At 46.1% G+C, this 15,781-nt stretch overlaps 3 protein-coding genes across 20 annotated transcripts in view; 1 reads left to right on the forward strand and 2 right to left on the reverse strand.

Moving 5' to 3' along the window:
* The first annotated feature begins 251 nt into the window (after window positions 1–251).
* LOC120448983 (purine nucleoside phosphorylase) lies at window positions 252–4,505 on the forward strand. 6 transcript variants are annotated; one of them, XM_039631249.2, is made up of 5 exons: window positions 252–731; window positions 1,151–1,279; window positions 2,777–2,848; window positions 3,415–4,186; window positions 4,257–4,505. In XM_039631249.2, exons 1-5 carry the CDS (start codon window positions 607–609, stop codon window positions 4,341–4,343), a joined length of 1,185 nt encoding a protein of 394 aa, XP_039487183.1. In that variant the 5' UTR covers window positions 252–606; the 3' UTR covers window positions 4,344–4,505. The 6 variants fall into 6 exon arrangements, with proteins under 6 accessions (XP_039487183.1, XP_039487184.1, XP_039487179.1 ...); XM_039631250.2 differs by lacking the exon at window positions 2,777–2,848 and having other exon boundaries at window positions 253–731; XM_039631245.2 differs by lacking the exon at window positions 1,151–1,279 and having other exon boundaries at window positions 253–731.
* A 578-nt stretch (window positions 4,506–5,083) lies between these two features.
* The window catches only part of LOC120447831 (supervillin), a 114,278-nt gene continuing 103,580 nt past the window's right edge, over window positions 5,084–15,781 (reverse strand). For 10 of the 11 annotated variants that reach the window (XM_044005959.1, XM_039629419.2, XM_039629418.2 and 7 more), the window contains 6 exons: window positions 8,881–9,022; window positions 8,304–8,817; window positions 8,062–8,219; window positions 5,984–8,002; window positions 5,671–5,918; window positions 5,084–5,609 (listed from right to left, as the gene is read on the reverse strand). In XM_044005959.1, the coding sequence (XP_043861894.1) occupies window positions 5,370–5,609; window positions 5,671–5,918; window positions 5,984–8,002; window positions 8,062–8,219; window positions 8,304–8,817; window positions 8,881–9,022 (3,321 nt within the window). In that variant the 3' untranslated portion in view covers window positions 5,084–5,369. Of the gene's footprint in view, window positions 5,610–5,670; window positions 5,919–5,983; window positions 8,003–8,061; window positions 8,220–8,303; window positions 8,818–8,880; window positions 9,023–9,268; window positions 9,453–15,781 lie in introns of those variants that run through there. The other variant, XM_039629435.2, reaches the window with a different exon arrangement.
* On the reverse strand, window positions 11,521–13,889 carry LOC120447836. Of its 3 annotated transcripts, none has more exons than XM_039629440.2 (2): window positions 13,623–13,889; window positions 11,521–13,117 (listed from the first exon to the last, which is right to left on the reverse strand). In XM_039629440.2, exon 2 carries the CDS (start codon window positions 12,970–12,972, stop codon window positions 12,025–12,027), a length of 948 nt encoding a protein of 315 aa, XP_039485374.1. In that variant the 5' UTR covers window positions 12,973–13,117; window positions 13,623–13,889; the 3' UTR covers window positions 11,521–12,024. The 3 variants fall into 3 exon arrangements, with proteins under 3 accessions (XP_039485374.1, XP_039485375.1, XP_039485376.1); XM_039629441.2 differs by lacking the exon at window positions 13,623–13,889 and adding an exon at window positions 13,262–13,413; XM_039629442.2 differs by lacking the exon at window positions 13,623–13,889 and adding an exon at window positions 13,213–13,230.

The raw sequence follows: 15,781 nt of genomic DNA on the forward strand, positions 1-15,781 counted from the left end.
TTAGGAGCAACGATTCCGGCAGAATACGCGCTAAACGATTTTAAATTGAATGCTGAACAACCAGCGCCGGCAGAGGCTCGCCAGTTCGTCGCTCTGCATCCGCGAGATACCGATTCTGAATCCGAAGCCGAAGCCGAATCCGAATCCGAAGCAGAATCAGTATCAGTATCAGATTCTTTTCCTGAAGCGGTAGTACGACGTCGACTTTGTCGGAGCAGCAGTTTATAAACCCTCGTCCAGCAGTCGGCAGCGTTCACTTTACAATCAGCGGTCGAGCAGGCAACAAACGTGAAGAAAGTGCACATACTCCTAGTACCACATACTCGTTTACCATATATACATATGTACCATCGTATATCATCGAGTTCTGGACGCGGGCATTAAAAACCATTTGGTGAAACGTAACGAGATTACAAAAGGAATTCCAGTTCCAGATTTCTAAATTACTTTTGATTCGCGAAATAGAAAACGTGCACAGTCGATTTTTGTCATAACTTAACGCGCGAAAGTCACATTTGCATAACCAGAAGAAGCGCGTCCGAGGCGATTATATAATTGCAGTGTATTTCGCTTGAGCAACAGCATCACCAACTCCAGCTACTCACAATGACGGGTTACAAGGTGGCCAATGGCAATGGACACAGCAATGGAAACACCAAGGAAACAAATGGCTCCAATGGACACAGCAATGGACACAAGTTGGCGGACTACACAGCCCAGGAGAATCCCACGTAAGTGGGGGGGGGGAAGTTGGTTTAAAAGGCGGTAAAAAGGGGGTATTATGTCGCAGGGCCCTCACGCCAGCGGCTCGTTAACTACACACAATCAGCTTTAATTGAAACTTCCAATGGTGCTTGCCTTCAATGCTTCACGGTCTCGCCTTAACCCCACTGCGCCACCTGTCCTCCTTCTTTCCTTCCTTTCCTGCCAAAGCTTTTGTGACCCGCTTTCTAAGGGGGCCGAATCGATATGGCCTTGGCTATCCAGTAGGCCCTGTCCGTAGCTTCAGTCGATGCCTGATGTCAGTCATTTAGGAAACTCGGTCGGGCCTACAGGAAACCAAGTTCAGACACAGACCCCATCCAAAATTCGCTGCCTAGTGCGTAGTTGTAAGACGTAGGGCTACATAAGACCTCCAACCAACCCGCAGAATGTGCTCCCGCGACTGTTGCTCCGGACCAGGTGGCTCCCACCGCGGCAACACCTGCACGGACAAGAAGGGCGCCAAGTCCGGCAGTCTGGCTGGCGAGAAGATCATACCCACTCCACAGAGCCTGCTGTAAGTTGACCTCCTACGCCTAGGAGCTATCCACCCACCCTGACTTTGCTGTCAGTTTGGTTTATTCGTTCGATTCCACGAAACTATTTCCCTCGGCCTGAAAATGTGTAACACCGATTGCTGTTCGAATCCCAAGGGCAAGGCTGGCACCAAAGCCGCCCTCAATACCACAAATTGGTCAGATATCATACCAACTCCACCAAGTCTGCTGTAAGTCCAAACTTTGTTTACTTCGGTCAAACGAAATCAAAATTCCAGTGACGGAGGTGGACCCTGTCCTTGATCTTTCCGCCGCTATCAAGAGATGAGCTCAGCTCAGATCTCTTGAATTTGAATTAAGACACTCCAGTATTCCAATATTCCAGTATTCCAGGCTTATCAATTTTCGTCATTCGACGCTGCCTGCTCATTAAAATCCCATTCGAAGAATCTTTAATCTGCATACGATTATATGGAGTGGTTTCGGCTAGCTCTGCTACACAATAGAAAACGTCTATGTATTCTAAAGAGTCAAGTGTTCAGGAAATATCTTTTTAATTAACTATTCAGTTATTATTTTTTGGAGCACGTTTCTGGCACCTGGACGTTAGAGTTTACAGAGCGTCTTGTTTTAATTATTTATATATTCTCTGTATACCAAATATTTTTTGCTGATAAAAAGGCAAGATTGCCACCTGTTTATGTAAGTGTTTAATGGCCGAATGAACTGGCAAATCGACTGCCGCTGATTGGCTGCGTAAATAGGGTGTGTTCCCTGATCTTGACATAGGCCTCCACTGCGTAATCTGTGCCTCAGATACGGGCAATTGGCAAATGGTTCGATAAAGAACGCCACTAAAACATGTTGCCGCATTGATTAATTTCGAAACTAGTTTCCATTCCGCTGGAATCACAATGCTGAATATTGATGAAGGGGCGAAAACGACGCGTCGCGTGTTCAGATCGAATTTCCATAAATGTCTGGCCAACGAAAGACCAATTTATTAAGGAATTGTGGCTAAAGTTACCAATTAGTGCAAGTTATGCGTGATTATGATGTTCCCAACCCAATGACGCACTTAATGTTTACTTTTTTGCGGCCAGCTTTTGTTTTTGCCATGTAATACTGATAATACACAGCATCATCAGGCCAGGCTTATCAATTAAGTTGAACTGATCCGAAAACAAACACGTGGGAGGTCGTGAGTTCAGTTTTGGTAACAACATCGTAACATAACTCGACTTGCAGTTCAAGTGCGAGCAATTTAACCCAGAACCAGCTGAATTCTTTATGGCTCTAATAGCACTTAATTGCTGCTTTCGAGTTACTCGATAATAGCCAGCAAAGCAAATAGTCATGACAATATTACCACATTCTTTTGATTGGCTAGAATAAAACAAATTTGATAGGGGGGTCCTTATCTCTATGTGCCTTGTTGACATTTTTTTCAGCTTCATATCCGTTTATCGCAAACCTTTGCCAGCTTACTTAGCAACAATTCTTCTCCACAATTGCAGCGGAAATGGGAAAATCCAATGCGAGCTTACGCACGAAGAGCTACGAGCCCTTCGGGTTCTCAACGAAGACACGTTTGTAGACCAATTCTTCTGAGTTCTGTTTCTCTGTGTTCAACCGTCATTTACTTTATTTTTAAAATACCTGTTTCGACAACACTATGATTGGCATAAGAATCTTCACGAAGAGCCTTTCAGCTCTTCAACGTTATTATCGTCCCAACATTTGATTTCTGTTTTTGTCCTTTTCAAGAACCATATAAATATATAAACATCCGATAATGATTTCATGATCGGTTTCTCTGAGTTATCACTGTTCAAAGTTTTTGTGTTGTTTTCTTATCACCATCATCATTGATAAAACGTTGATTGGTACCTGAATCTAATTATATTCCTGTGTGGAACTTCATCAATTGATAAATGTATCTTATTTGTTCCCATTGGGAATTCCATTTCTTCATTTCACCGTTTACTTTCGCGGCGAGTAGAGGAAAAGAATCTCTTGCCTGTTTACATGTAACCAGTCATATTTATTGCAGCTCACTCGTAAATTTTATCCACTTCCACTAAGTTGAAAGATCATACAGCAATACTAAAACCATTTAGATGTAAATCTAATACCCCTTTCTGGGTTTTGACAGGTATCCCTATGAGGTCATCGAGGAGATCGCCGACTTCATTACCAAGGGCTCCGGAATGCGCCCCAGGATCGGTATCATTTGCGGTTCTGGGCTCGGCTCCTTGGCCGACATGATCCAGGACCCGAAGATCTTCGAGTACGAGAAGATCCCCAACTTCCCGGTATCCACAGTTGAGGGCCATGCCGGACGACTGGTGGTCGGCACCCTCGAGGGCGCCACTGTGATGGCGATGCAGGGCAGGTTCCACTTCTACGAGGGCTATCCACTGGCCAAGTGCTCGATGCCGGTGCGCGTGATGAAGCTGTGCGGCGTGGAGTACCTGTTCGCCACCAATGCGGCCGGTGGCATCAACCCACGGTTCCAGGTGGGCGACATCATGCTGATGCATGACCATGTCAACATGCTCGGCTTCGCCGGCAACTCTCCGCTCCAGGGACCCAATGACCCGCGCTTCGGACCCCGCTTTCCCGCTTTGGTCAACTCGTACAACAAGGACTTGATCAACAAGGCCATCGAGATCGCCAAGGCGATGGGCATCGAGTCGAACATCCATGTCGGCGTCTACTCCTGCCTGGGCGGTCCCAACTACGAGACCATCGCCGAGCTGAAGGCTCTGCGCATGATGGGCGTGGATGCGGTGGGCATGTCCACCGTCCATGAGGTCATCACTGCCCGGCACTGCGACATGAAGGTGTTCGCCTTCAGCCTCATCACGAATAAGTGCGCCACCGAGTACAGCGATAAGAAGGACGAAGAGGCCAACCACGATGAGGTGGGTTTCCTAGAGTGTCTCACTAGTTGATTTAATCAAGCCACTAACTTTCATGTTTATTACCATCCAGGTTATGGCTGTGGCCAAGAACAGGCAGAAGGCATGCTGCGAACTGGTCTCCCGACTCATCCGGGAAATCCACATGGCATCCGCTTAGGTAGCGAAGCGAGGAAGTAGCGTTGGATTCTAAATTTAACCATAGTTAATTTCGCTAGGCTCGCATCTAAGACCCACATGACCCGGATTGTCCCAAATCTTACAGTATAAGCTTAGGGAATAGTTTAACTAAATTATGTAAAATAAACTAGCAATATCACAATTTCAGCTTTTTTCGTTATTTGTTCCTGAGCTACTGAAGTTTGGCAGTGAGAAAAATGCAGCAGGTTGCTGGGCAAATTTATAAAAAGGCCCACGAGTTCATTGCATATCATTGGGCGGTGGAATGTTATAATCAGAAAATAGGGAATGCATACTTATAGGCTGTTTGGTATAATGGACACCAACTGCACACTCAGAACAACCAAAGGAACATGTCTTGTGAGCACAAATTCCAGGTGATAAATCTACCAGGTCTCCTAAACATATAAAAGAACAACGAAAAGTTAAAATAAAATGAAATGTTATTTAATAAAAATTAAATATGCGCAATAGTTTTTAACATAATATAAACACAAGTACATAGTTATACAATTAGGGAAATAAAGCTAACATTAAAATGATTTCGAATTGAAAACAATGACATAACGAGAGAGCTCGTTGGCTTTTTGGTGTTTGCAGAGATTGAACAAATGCAATTTCGTTAAATCGATAAAATATTAAATAAAATAATGGTAAAACAACTCAACTTAATATTATGTACAGGTATATAATAGAAGAACTCGATACTCCGCACACAGCTATCGAATGAAGCGAGTTGAAATTTATTGTATTGCCTGGCATCGTGCACTTGCATAATAGTCGTTACATATATAAAGGCTATGTAATATGTGTAAAATAGAGAGTACATAGGGATATGCGCACGTGTGTATATGCTATACTATATAGGCCTATAGAATACGATAGTTCAGATCTGTCTGTGTCCGTTGCAAAAGCATCGCCGCCTACAAAAAGTGCTTATAAAAGTGATTGGTTTGTGTTTTGTGATTTTGTGTTCAAGTCTATAAAGTTGCATTGTGCCTCTCTCCTAGAACAGCCCTCGCTCCTTCTTCAGCTTGGTCTGTTTCCAGATGGGCAGCTGCTCGAATTCCGCCCGGCTGCATCCCAGTGCCGCCTGGAAGTCCTCCGCATTAAGGTAGACCTCCAGGCGGGTGGGCTCCACACCTTCGGGCAGTGGGCGCGCTTTGAGGATTTCCAGGGGATACTCGGTTTGTGTCATTTGTGCCAGCATTGTGCCGATCGATATGGAAGCATCAGTTCGCCCATCCTGCAGGGGGGAATAAAAACATTTAGATATACTGCAAATGATTTGCTGCTTGCCATCGCACCTCTTCGTTGATTTCCCTAACATCCGGACGTTCTGTCCAGTCGGGAAATAGCGCCTTGAAGGCCAGTGGCTCCAGGCCTGCCCACACAACCTGGCCTTTGATGCCATGGAAGGGCTCTTTCTCGTCCTCGCCGTGCTTGGCACGCCAATAGTCAACGGCTGTCTCGAGGGCAGCACGTCTCTCTGAGATCCAGCGATTTACTCCAGCGCGATTGTCGTTGGTGGGACTGCTGCGCTCATCGGTGTTTACTACAAGCAAAGTAAGCAAAGGTTAATTACATTACATACATAATCGTTAACAATACTGTACGTACTCTTCACATCCTCCAGAGGCCACCATCCCATCCAGAGCCACAACTCATCGCCGTCGTCCAGCAAAAAGATAGTCGGCTGCCTGGCATTGTACAGCTGCGACTGGCTAAAGGGGTACGCACTGTGCAGATCCTGGCAGCGCAGCGGATCGCTCAGTTCAAGCGCTTTGAAAACACCCTGAGTGCTGGATAAGTTGAAGATCCTTAATTGGTAATCGAACGACTTGGTGGCCTTAAGCAGGCTGCCGTATTCATTTCGTTCATCCTGCAATCCCAAGGCCTTCTTGCACTGATCGTCTTCGGAACCCTCCTCCACCTCGGTTAAGTTGGCAGTTTCGACGCTGAAGAGATCTTTAGGCACCGTCTTGATTAGATCCTGAGCAACTCCTACGGCCACGTTACGAGTGTGAGGAGCACTCTTCGATCCGTGCCAGACAATTACACTGCCCTGACTGCCATGAATTAACAGCATGGAGCTGCGGGATCGCAAATGACTGGCCTGGCAGACGACTTCCTTGATGATGGACTCCTCGTTGACGTTGCCCTGCAGTTGGTAGAGCCTCCACTCGCTGCGCCTCTCCAGGCATTGCTCCTTGCGACCACGATGTTGCCACATTTGCCGGAACAGGCGGACGAAAGCTGTGCACTCATCTCCCTGCGATACACGCATTTGTGCGCCTTTCTCCTTGTCCAACTCCACGGTCAGCAGAGCAGCCGCACCCTTCTCGTTGGCACTCGAGTCCTGACCCTGCCAGGTGAAATAGACACACCGGTCGCGACCCACAGTGCTCCTGTTCGACACTTTGCCACTGAGTTCGCGAACCGTGACCGAAATCTGGTAGATCCAGCGCACTATATAGCTCTCCGCCGAGTAGAAGTGACCGTAGTCGTCGCGATTGTTGGCCGCATCAAAGTTGAACTCGTGGATCTGCCATTTGTCCGTGGACTTGGTGATCACATCGAAGTGCCGCATGGTGTCCGTATCGTAGTAGAAATTGCCACGCCCCAAATTAGCCTGCTCGAGCACCAGATTTGGTTCCTGGTATGGTTCTCCCTTGTGCAGCGCGGTTCCGTTTAAAGCACGCACCATATGCACTCCGTTTGAGAGGTAATCCTTCTCCAGATCCTCGCGTTCTACCTCTGGCCAGTCACTAAATTTCTCCTTGAACAGCACCGTCTCCATGTTCTGGCTGATCTTGCCGAGCACACACCATTCTGGACGCTGAGCGCACCTCTTGGCATACTTGGTGTTCTCGCGACGACCCACTATGCCGACATAGTTTAGGGGATTCAAGTAGCAGTCGGCATAATCTGCGGAATTCTCAGCACCAAAGTGTTCCTGGGCCAATCTCATGGCAGCCCGCTTGGCATCCGAAGGGGCATTCTTGCCATTCCACACATACAGCTCACTGCCAAAGTCGAAGACCAACACTTTACGCGTGTCCAACATGTCCACCTTGGGTATGCAGCCCCAGAATTTGTCCATCGGAATGAGGGCCTCATCCTGGTACTCGTAGATCTTATTAGTCTCGATCAGACTGCTTTCGAACACGTCATCCTCGTCGGCATGACCGCATTCGGCTATGTCCGATTGGTCATCCTCCTTTTTGCCCAGAAGTTGCCAGAACTGACGCCACTGGCGCTCCTTCAAATACTTGCCATCCGTGAGGATCACCTCCTGACTGGCGGTGCATCCGAGATCCTTGTTCTCCACAATGGCAGCGCAGATCTTCTTGCTGCGGGAGATCTCAATTACGTTGGCAAACGATCCAACGTAGCGGAATAGCTGCGAGCCGGCGACCAGGATGAAGCAATCACCACGGTTCAGGGAGGTGTGCACGGGTTCCACCAGCCGGGTTTGGACATGGGTGCGTCCCTTGACATGGAGTAGCATCACTGGCTTGTGGGGCAGCCACATCTGCTGCAGTGGAATTGACGAGGAGCGTAATGCCACAGACTTGAAGTCCTCGATGGAGGCCAATCCGGCGATGGCCTCTGCAGCCAGGTTGGCATTATGACCATCTACGGAATCAATAACATTAGTTGGCTATTTAATTTCATATCGTGTTGGCTTCACTTACATGACTCCAGCTTGAGGCGTCGCAGTTCCCGCTCGGCTATGCCCGACCTCATTTCTGTGTACTCAGAGCTAATGTCCTCACGAGCAGCCAAACTCTTGAGAGGATTGCGTGCAGCCCGTCGACCTTTGGGACCCTGCACGTGGCGCTTGCTTACCAAACTGTAGTAAAATTTGTAAAATTTGTAAATAAATTTGTATTTCTAATTTGGAATTCACTATCTCCGAATGGCATTTGAAACTTACCGCTCAGTGGGCTTGATGTCATCGAAGGCGCTGATCTCGAGCACAACGTTCTCCTCCTTTTTCGGCTTGGAAGCGAAGAAGTTCTCGAACGTTTCCTTGTCGTCCAGCCGGGGCACTTGAATCCTGGCGCCCACATTGGTGGCTGCTGCGGCACTCTTGTTGTTGGCCAGCTCCTTGTTCTGCTTGGCATTGTGGGGGGAGTTGCGCTCTCCATCGGACTCCGAGCTGCTGCTGTTGGAGCGACTCAGGCTGGTGGGTCCCTCCTCCTCGGGATTCACACTCAGGCTGCGGAGAGCCGTCTTGCTGCTGCTATTGGTGCTATTCGTGCTGGAGGTGACCATCATGGAGGGGCTCTTGGCCAGACCCAGTTGCGGCTGATTGGCGCTGCGCACCTCCAGCATGGGACACTTCTTGGCCGCATCGTTGGCCGAGCGCTCGAATTGCAGCTCCACGGGGGATTGGGCCTTCTTTTGCAGTCGGCCGGCGACTGTGAACTTCTTGGCATCCGTTTGCTCTGCACGGTGTGCATTTCAATTATATTGTTCTCTGTTTTTTCTCTGGCGTTATGAGCACTTACCTATGCGCTGCTTCCAGTTCTCCGAGTTGCACTTCAGTTTGCTCAAGCGATCTGAGACCTTGCCGCCCTCCAAGCTTGTGGGTATCAAAGGTGATGGGGGCAGTGGTTTGTCCGACAGCGAGTGGGCCAACGATAGGGATTCCTGCAAAACAAGGGTAAGACGAGATCGTGATTACGTTCACTTTCCAAAAATTTGAGACCACCCACGCGCTAAGCTCCAAATATGAACGCGTTTATAAAGAAATTAACCAAGTCTTAATAGCCTTCAGTATATGGTCAACAATCTTGCGGCCTTATCGGCCGTTGGGTTGTTCCCAATTCCAAATGACTCATGGGCCAAACCACTTCTGTTTGCCAAACGTTTTGGGATTGAGGAAAAAGCTTTTACCAGTTTTACTTTTTCCATGCCCGCGATTTAATAGCTTGTTTGTTTATTATTAGCGATTGGCGATTTTCCAGCTGCTGCGTCGCATTTCCCTGGCACACCTCGAAATCTGAAGGCTTTTAGAGGCAAGTTCGCTCCATTAGTGACCCGCAATGGATGCGCAAAAGTACCGGGAACCCGACTCGACTTGACTCGGCTCGAGTGCCGTTTGCTTTGCTGCTAGCCAGCACAATGCCAATCTGGCGACTGGCAATCGCCGCTTGGCTAATTGCGCACCTTCCTCGAAGAGGAACCGCGCAACTGGAGAGCTCCGGCGGGAGACAGTGCGCGTCATGCGATTAGATAAGGGTGCACAGCGAAATATCGGGCTATAAACTATTAAATAGTATCGGAAGCTAAGGTAACAGTTCTTTGATGATAATTTACCTAGCTACTATTAAATCCGTGGTATGGGTACTATATATGCTAGGAAGATAATCATTACAACATTTTATACATTCATTTTAGGTTTTTGCATTTTGTATCTCCATGTAACCTTTTAGTACTTCCGAACCGAAGTACTTCTTTCTCCTGGTGTTCTATGCTCTCAACTCAGTGGAAAGATAAGAAGCGAATAGCTATCGATATGGAACGCGGTGTTCATTTTGCCACCCTGCACTATTGATTTGTTTACATTCCCAAACTGTCAGTGCCAAGCAAAAAGTTAATTCATGTGTTTACACGGGCATCAGCATAAGTTATGGCGCAACTGAAATATCGATAGGGATATAAAACAGCGTATCTTATCTGAACAGAACCGTGTCTGTGGGTGAAGTTCATAATCGCATTATCTTGTTTAATGTGGTTAAATCCATGTTTGATTTGCTTATGCAATGTTTAGGAATGTTTGTCTATGTTTGCTCGACTTCAGACCTATTTGTGCGCCCCTGTCTATCTCAACTCGGTTGAAGTGCGGATAATTGTGCTCCACAATAAATTATGATAATTCAAAGCCCCGAATGTGAAGCACTGCAATCGAAGAGACACAAATAGTAGCCAGCCTTGAGGACCCTCTCAACACTTTCGCCACAACGACACACATATTTCTCTTGAATTTCAGCGTGTGTCATACTTTGGCACCTATCAATGAATACGAACCCCTCGGAATGAATCATCCCGTGAATAAAATGATAAAACAAATAATAAAACTCGCAGTGGATAAGAGCAGGGGGCTAATGAACAAGGAAAACAAAGCGGGACAACAATTTGATTAACGAACGATGCGATTGAAACCGAAAGGTAGAATTCTTCCGCTAGAGGAGAGCCCAAAAAAGTGATATATACACATCACCCAAAAGGTATGACGCCACAGCATTTTAGCCAATAAATACCAATTTACAATATTTTATTGACCGTTGTGCTTATTTGCGTCGCTGTATAGATGCTGTATTTCGCAGAAGAGAAACATATTTGCTCAAAACTACAATAAAATTTTAAAATTAGCATATGAACATATTCAGTTTTATCTATTTTTGGTGGATTTTGGCAACCGGTAAAACTAAACCGAGCCAAATCAAATCGAATCGTAGCCAATTAGGCCAAGTTGAGGTTGCCAATTGCTTTATGGTCAAGATCAAGTGCGTGGAGTGCGTGGGCATCTGGCCAATTTGGTGGCTTCGTTGTGGAGAAATAAACTGGAAATTTTCCCCGGAACTGATGTATCTGTAGAGCTGCTTTATCTATAGTTCCCTGGGTGTGGCCCCCATCAACTGGGGAGCAGCATAATGGCACTGATAAGGTCGCCAGCTGCGGATTCATTGTTCGTTCTTGATTTTATTGCAGTGGCCACTTGTTGCACCATCCAAGGTTCAATGAGACCTTTCACCGTGGTGTATCTGGTATCTGGTATATGGTGTATCTTTGGGCTCGTCGACATTACGAATCCGCTTGAGAGCCTTCGCTCGCCATCGAATCAATCAAAAGCCACAGCAACGAAATTACCTCACATCACAATCATTTTGCGGTGAATACTTTTCCCAATTCCCATCTCCCATCTCTCAATTTGTAATTAATGATCGCTCCAACGTTTTGATTTGCGTCAATTTATTTGACAAATTGTGTTTGGGGCCAAGACACGCTTGGATGCTTGGCTGGTTGATGGGAAGACTTGCCAAACTGAAAAATAAATTAGCTGGCAGCTGCGGCGGACTGAAGGTGCAAGAAATACATAGATAGTTCACATAGTGGAACATCTAGCAGCTGTGCATACGAGAATATACAGTGTTTTCACTTTATTAAGAATATAATAAGACGTGTGTTGCATTTGATACAGTTCTCACTTCTAACATATAGTACTTTATAGTAACATTTAACGATAAGTAATACTACCATACAAATTCATGTTTATTCATAAGTTAATACGTACAATCAGCATATTAGTTTAGCAGTACTGTTCTCTGTGTATGAGATGCTTTGCAATGACAATTCGGTTTCTGGACATAACAAACGTTTATACAATTGATTGGGATTACTAAGTACAGGCTTCGACTGCCATTGCCAATTGCGATTTGAGTGGGAAATTCTTTACTTTGATTTGCTTAAGTTTCCAGCGATTAAACAAACAAAATGCAGGCGGTTTCCTGTGAACTTGGGACTTGGCAAGGTCTTCGGTGGCTTTGTTTCCTGGACAAATGCCTGGATGGGATGGGTGTTCACCTGGTGGCTCCATCTGACCCTGTTGGATGGCACTATAAAACGATCCTTCAATCCCTGTGTGCTCCTCATCTGGTTTCGTTGATGTACGTGGTCTCTTCGATACAGGAGGCCTGCTCTTCGTTGAGGAGATCGGTGATGGAGTAGGCGGACAGGGGGCGTGAGAACCTGCGCTCGGAGAGAATGTCATCGATACTGGTCACCGGCGAGAGGCACTGGCAATCCGGACAGTCTTCCGGCTCCTCGGCACTCCGGGCGATCACCTGGAAGATGTCCTCCATGCTGGACTGCAGGCACAGCGATGGCGGCTTCCTCAGGCGAACCGGAGAGCGGGAGTGCTCCGCTTCCGGAGAACTGGAGAGCGGGGAGGCCGTGGAGGGCGTGGCAGAGGTGCCACGGGTACGCCTTGAAACCGGCACTGCCATGGGCTCCCAGTCGCTGTGGGCGGCTGCCTTCTTGGCGGGCTCCTCGTCCAGTTCCTGCCACAGGTGCATCGTCTGCTCGATGTGCTGCAGCTGAGCCGAGAGCTGACTGGCGATGCTGGTTTTCCGCGAGGCGCAGGGCGTGGAGTCCCTGGACTCATCGCTCGCTCCGAACATCCTGATCTCGGGTAGCGTTATGGGTGCCACCCGGCTCACCTGGCGCGTGGTGCCCGTCTCAAACATCCTGGCTATCTTGGTGACATTGCTCCGCTTCACGGGCGCTGGACTCGGTGGTGGTAGCTCCGCCTTGGGCGCCACCTGCTGACGCTTGGGATAGACCCGGGTCACGGGCTTCCTGGCCTTGGGTTTCACCTTTCCGGCGACCTGCTCCTGGGCCAGGACGTGGCAGCACAGCTCTGGACCGTAGCAGCGATGGAACATGTTCCTGTTCGCCTCATAGTCCGTGTCCGCGAAGCGTTTCATCCGGATGAGGGACTTGGGCAGCAGGGTGACTACCACGTAGGAGACGAGGAGGTAAGGTAGCCATTCCGCATACTTCCAGGCGGTTTCCACGTAATCCGTGTAGTCCGTCATGCTCGTTGTGTTATCACAAATTGCACTTCGATTTGCTTGGCGGGTATTTATTAACTTTTAGCTCGCTATTTCCGCTGATATCGTTTTTGCACTATTCTTTTATATTGTCGATAAGGGCAAAGTTTTATTATGACATCACATCACTCTGCAAGGGGATTGGTTAAATAATGGGATATTTTATTTATTTTTACTGCTGGCATTCACTTGGTCGCAGAACGGAACACATTGCTAAATATTTACTTGGAGATTTTATTTATTTAGCAACGTCTTCCGTGACTGGCTTTTTTACTTAGTTCGCGTTTTTCTTTTTGTGTCCACAAAAATATATATGTATGTATGATCTTTTTATATGTGAAAGAGTACTGGAATTTATCCAGATTTTGTTGGACTTTTAGTTTTTGACGTGTTTTCAAGAGCTGGTCAATTCATTTCACAGATTTTGGTTTTTAGTTTGTAAGATTTTCTTTTTTATTTTATTGTTTAAATGTTTTTTAAACTTTGTTTTGAGTTTTGCAGTGTTTGGTTGCACTTCAAGTTTACTTTAAATTAAAATAACTTTGTAAGGCATTTAAAAAATTATGAGTGACACTCAAAACATTGCAAGCTCGTAACCAAAGTTTCGTAGTTTTAAGGATTTTATACCCACACACCTTTCTTCAAGTGGTGTCCACTGCGTTTTGCACCTCGCGACTGCAGTTTGCATTAATATTTATATTTATATTTACATTTATATTTTCATTAGTGCGTATTTTTATCTTGGCCCGACATCTGATATCCCGAGCTTAATATATATTTATTTATTTAGTTGCAGTTTGGTTTTTTGCGAGCTGTTTCGGATCGGATTCTTTTGTTTCTTTAGGCGCCTTTTGTATTCCGTTGCGCCTCGCGGTCGTTCTCCTCTCTTCGGCTCCTCTTTTCGAACTCAGACGTGAACGCGATTGCCGCTGCGAAATTCAGCGCTGCGATACGAAACTGCTCCCCAAGCGGAGAGCTTTTGCTCTCTCCCACTCTCTCTCTCTCTCTCGTTGGGCTCCTCTCTTCAAGCAGCGCATCAGCCTAGCGTGCGCTCTTCGAGAGAGCAAACCTGCTGCACTTGCGCAGAATTCTTCTTCGCAAACTGATGATGCTGTTGTGCTATTGTTGTTGTTGTGTTTGATGATGATGCTGTTGTGCTATTGTTGTTGTTGTGTTTGCTGCGACTGCCATCGTTGTCGTTGTTGTTGTTGGTCTGGTTGGGTCTCCTTGGGTCAAGTAGTTGGTTATGTCTGATAAGAGCGTGCGGGTGCGAGGGAGCCAGCGAATGGGCAACTTTCATTTCAAAGAAGTTCTTTCAGCAAACCTTAACCCTTTGCGAAGTTTCTACGAAAAGTATAACACTGCCATAAAATGAGCAATTTTCGAACTTTAAGTCAATTTGTTTAATGTTAATGTTGTAATTTTCTTATACTTTAATATGATTAACCATTTTATGGTAGTATTTATATAAATATTATAAATATTTCTCGTTTTAGGCAGAGTCTCTTTGTAGCAATGTATTATTTATCTCTTGCAAAAGTAGTGTCAATATTTGCAGGGGTTTCCACATTTCCACATCTCGGGTGCTATTTGCCTGGTTTATCAGAAACGCGACATATGCAAACAGCTCACGTAGGGAAATAAACCAAATATAGAGCAGCACGATGAGCAACAACAAACTGGGGTGCCTCTTTGTGATTTATGGGAATTAATTGCTAATTGTTGATTTTGCGCCCCTTAGAAATTTGTGTCATCTTTCTGTGAAATCTTCCCATCTAATATAGACATTTGCATCGCAACTAGATGTGGAAACAGATGCGCCTTTTCGATGTCAGAACACACATTTTGTGCCAACCAAAGTGTAATACCTATGCACATATATATTATATATGTATCTAAATCATTTGCGTGGGCTCTGGTTCTGTTTTTGAATCTTTTCAACGCGATTTGTAATGGCCAACGAGATTGCGGTCACTTCGGAGACTTCATGTCAAAGATTTTATTTTGACAGTCGCACTTTGAGAAAGTTTTCTATTTGTTGTATTTGCAGGTGGGTGTGGGTAGTCACGTACATATGTATTTTTTATGTATTTTTATGTGTGCGCACAAGTGGAATAGCCAGCCTTGAAACACTTTGGTATTTGTATATCACTTTTCATAATTTCATATTTCACTTTTTCTTTTCTTTTCAGCCAGCCAAGCGAATGCGAGCGAACCAAAATAAAAAATAAAATAGATAAATAAAAACAGTGCCATTCGCTTCCTGCTGCATTCGACAGTTTATGCAACTCAGGAAACCACTTCGCATTACTTTTTATGCAACTCGCAACGGGCATGCAGTTGTACTTTTATTTTTAGTTGCCTTAGTTGCCGCTTATCAATTGTAATGTCAATTGAAACCGGCAGCGGGTAATAATGCATACTAATAACAATAGCAACAAAGTCTGGCGAATCGAGAGCTCAAATCAAAGTCGAATTGCCGCTGCCAAGTGCGAACCGCTCGCTTCCAAGTCGCGATTCAAACTGCCTCGTAAATTTACAGACCGCCGAACTCGTCGGGAACTCGGGATTGTATCGCATCGCATCGCATGGGATCGGATTCCTCCAAAAGCCGGGTCTTCGAGGAAAACGAAGCTCGGAGTCTCCGATGGCGAAGACGTCAGCTTAGGAGGCTTTTTAAATTAAACTAAGCGTAATAAACAAGATCATTGTGGGCAAGCCGTGAAGAAGGGTAAACTACAATGGGGGGGAATTTGCAAAAATAAACATCAGCTTTGAAACTGACCAAGTATTA

This window comes from Drosophila santomea, chromosome 3L (assembly GCF_016746245.2).
Source record: "Drosophila santomea strain STO CAGO 1482 chromosome 3L, Prin_Dsan_1.1, whole genome shotgun sequence".
NCBI lineage: Eukaryota > Metazoa > Arthropoda > Insecta > Diptera > Drosophilidae > Drosophila > Drosophila santomea.

Bases quoted from the DNA above. Each gene is read 5' to 3' on its own strand.
- LOC120447836 (XM_039629440.2), bottom strand. From the start codon at position 12,972: ATGACGGACTACACGGATTACGTGGAAACCGCCTGGAAGTATGCGGAA.
- LOC120448983 (XM_039631249.2), top strand. From the start codon at position 607: ATGACGGGTTACAAGGTGGCCAATGGCAATGGACACAGCAATGGAAAC. The intron at 1,280-2,776 runs GTAAGTTGACCT...CCACAATTGCAG, and splicing joins CCCACTCCACAGAGCCTGCT to CGGAAATGGGAAAATCCAAT. The intron at 4,187-4,256 runs GTGGGTTTCCTA...ATTACCATCCAG, and splicing joins AAGAGGCCAACCACGATGAG to GTTATGGCTGTGGCCAAGAA.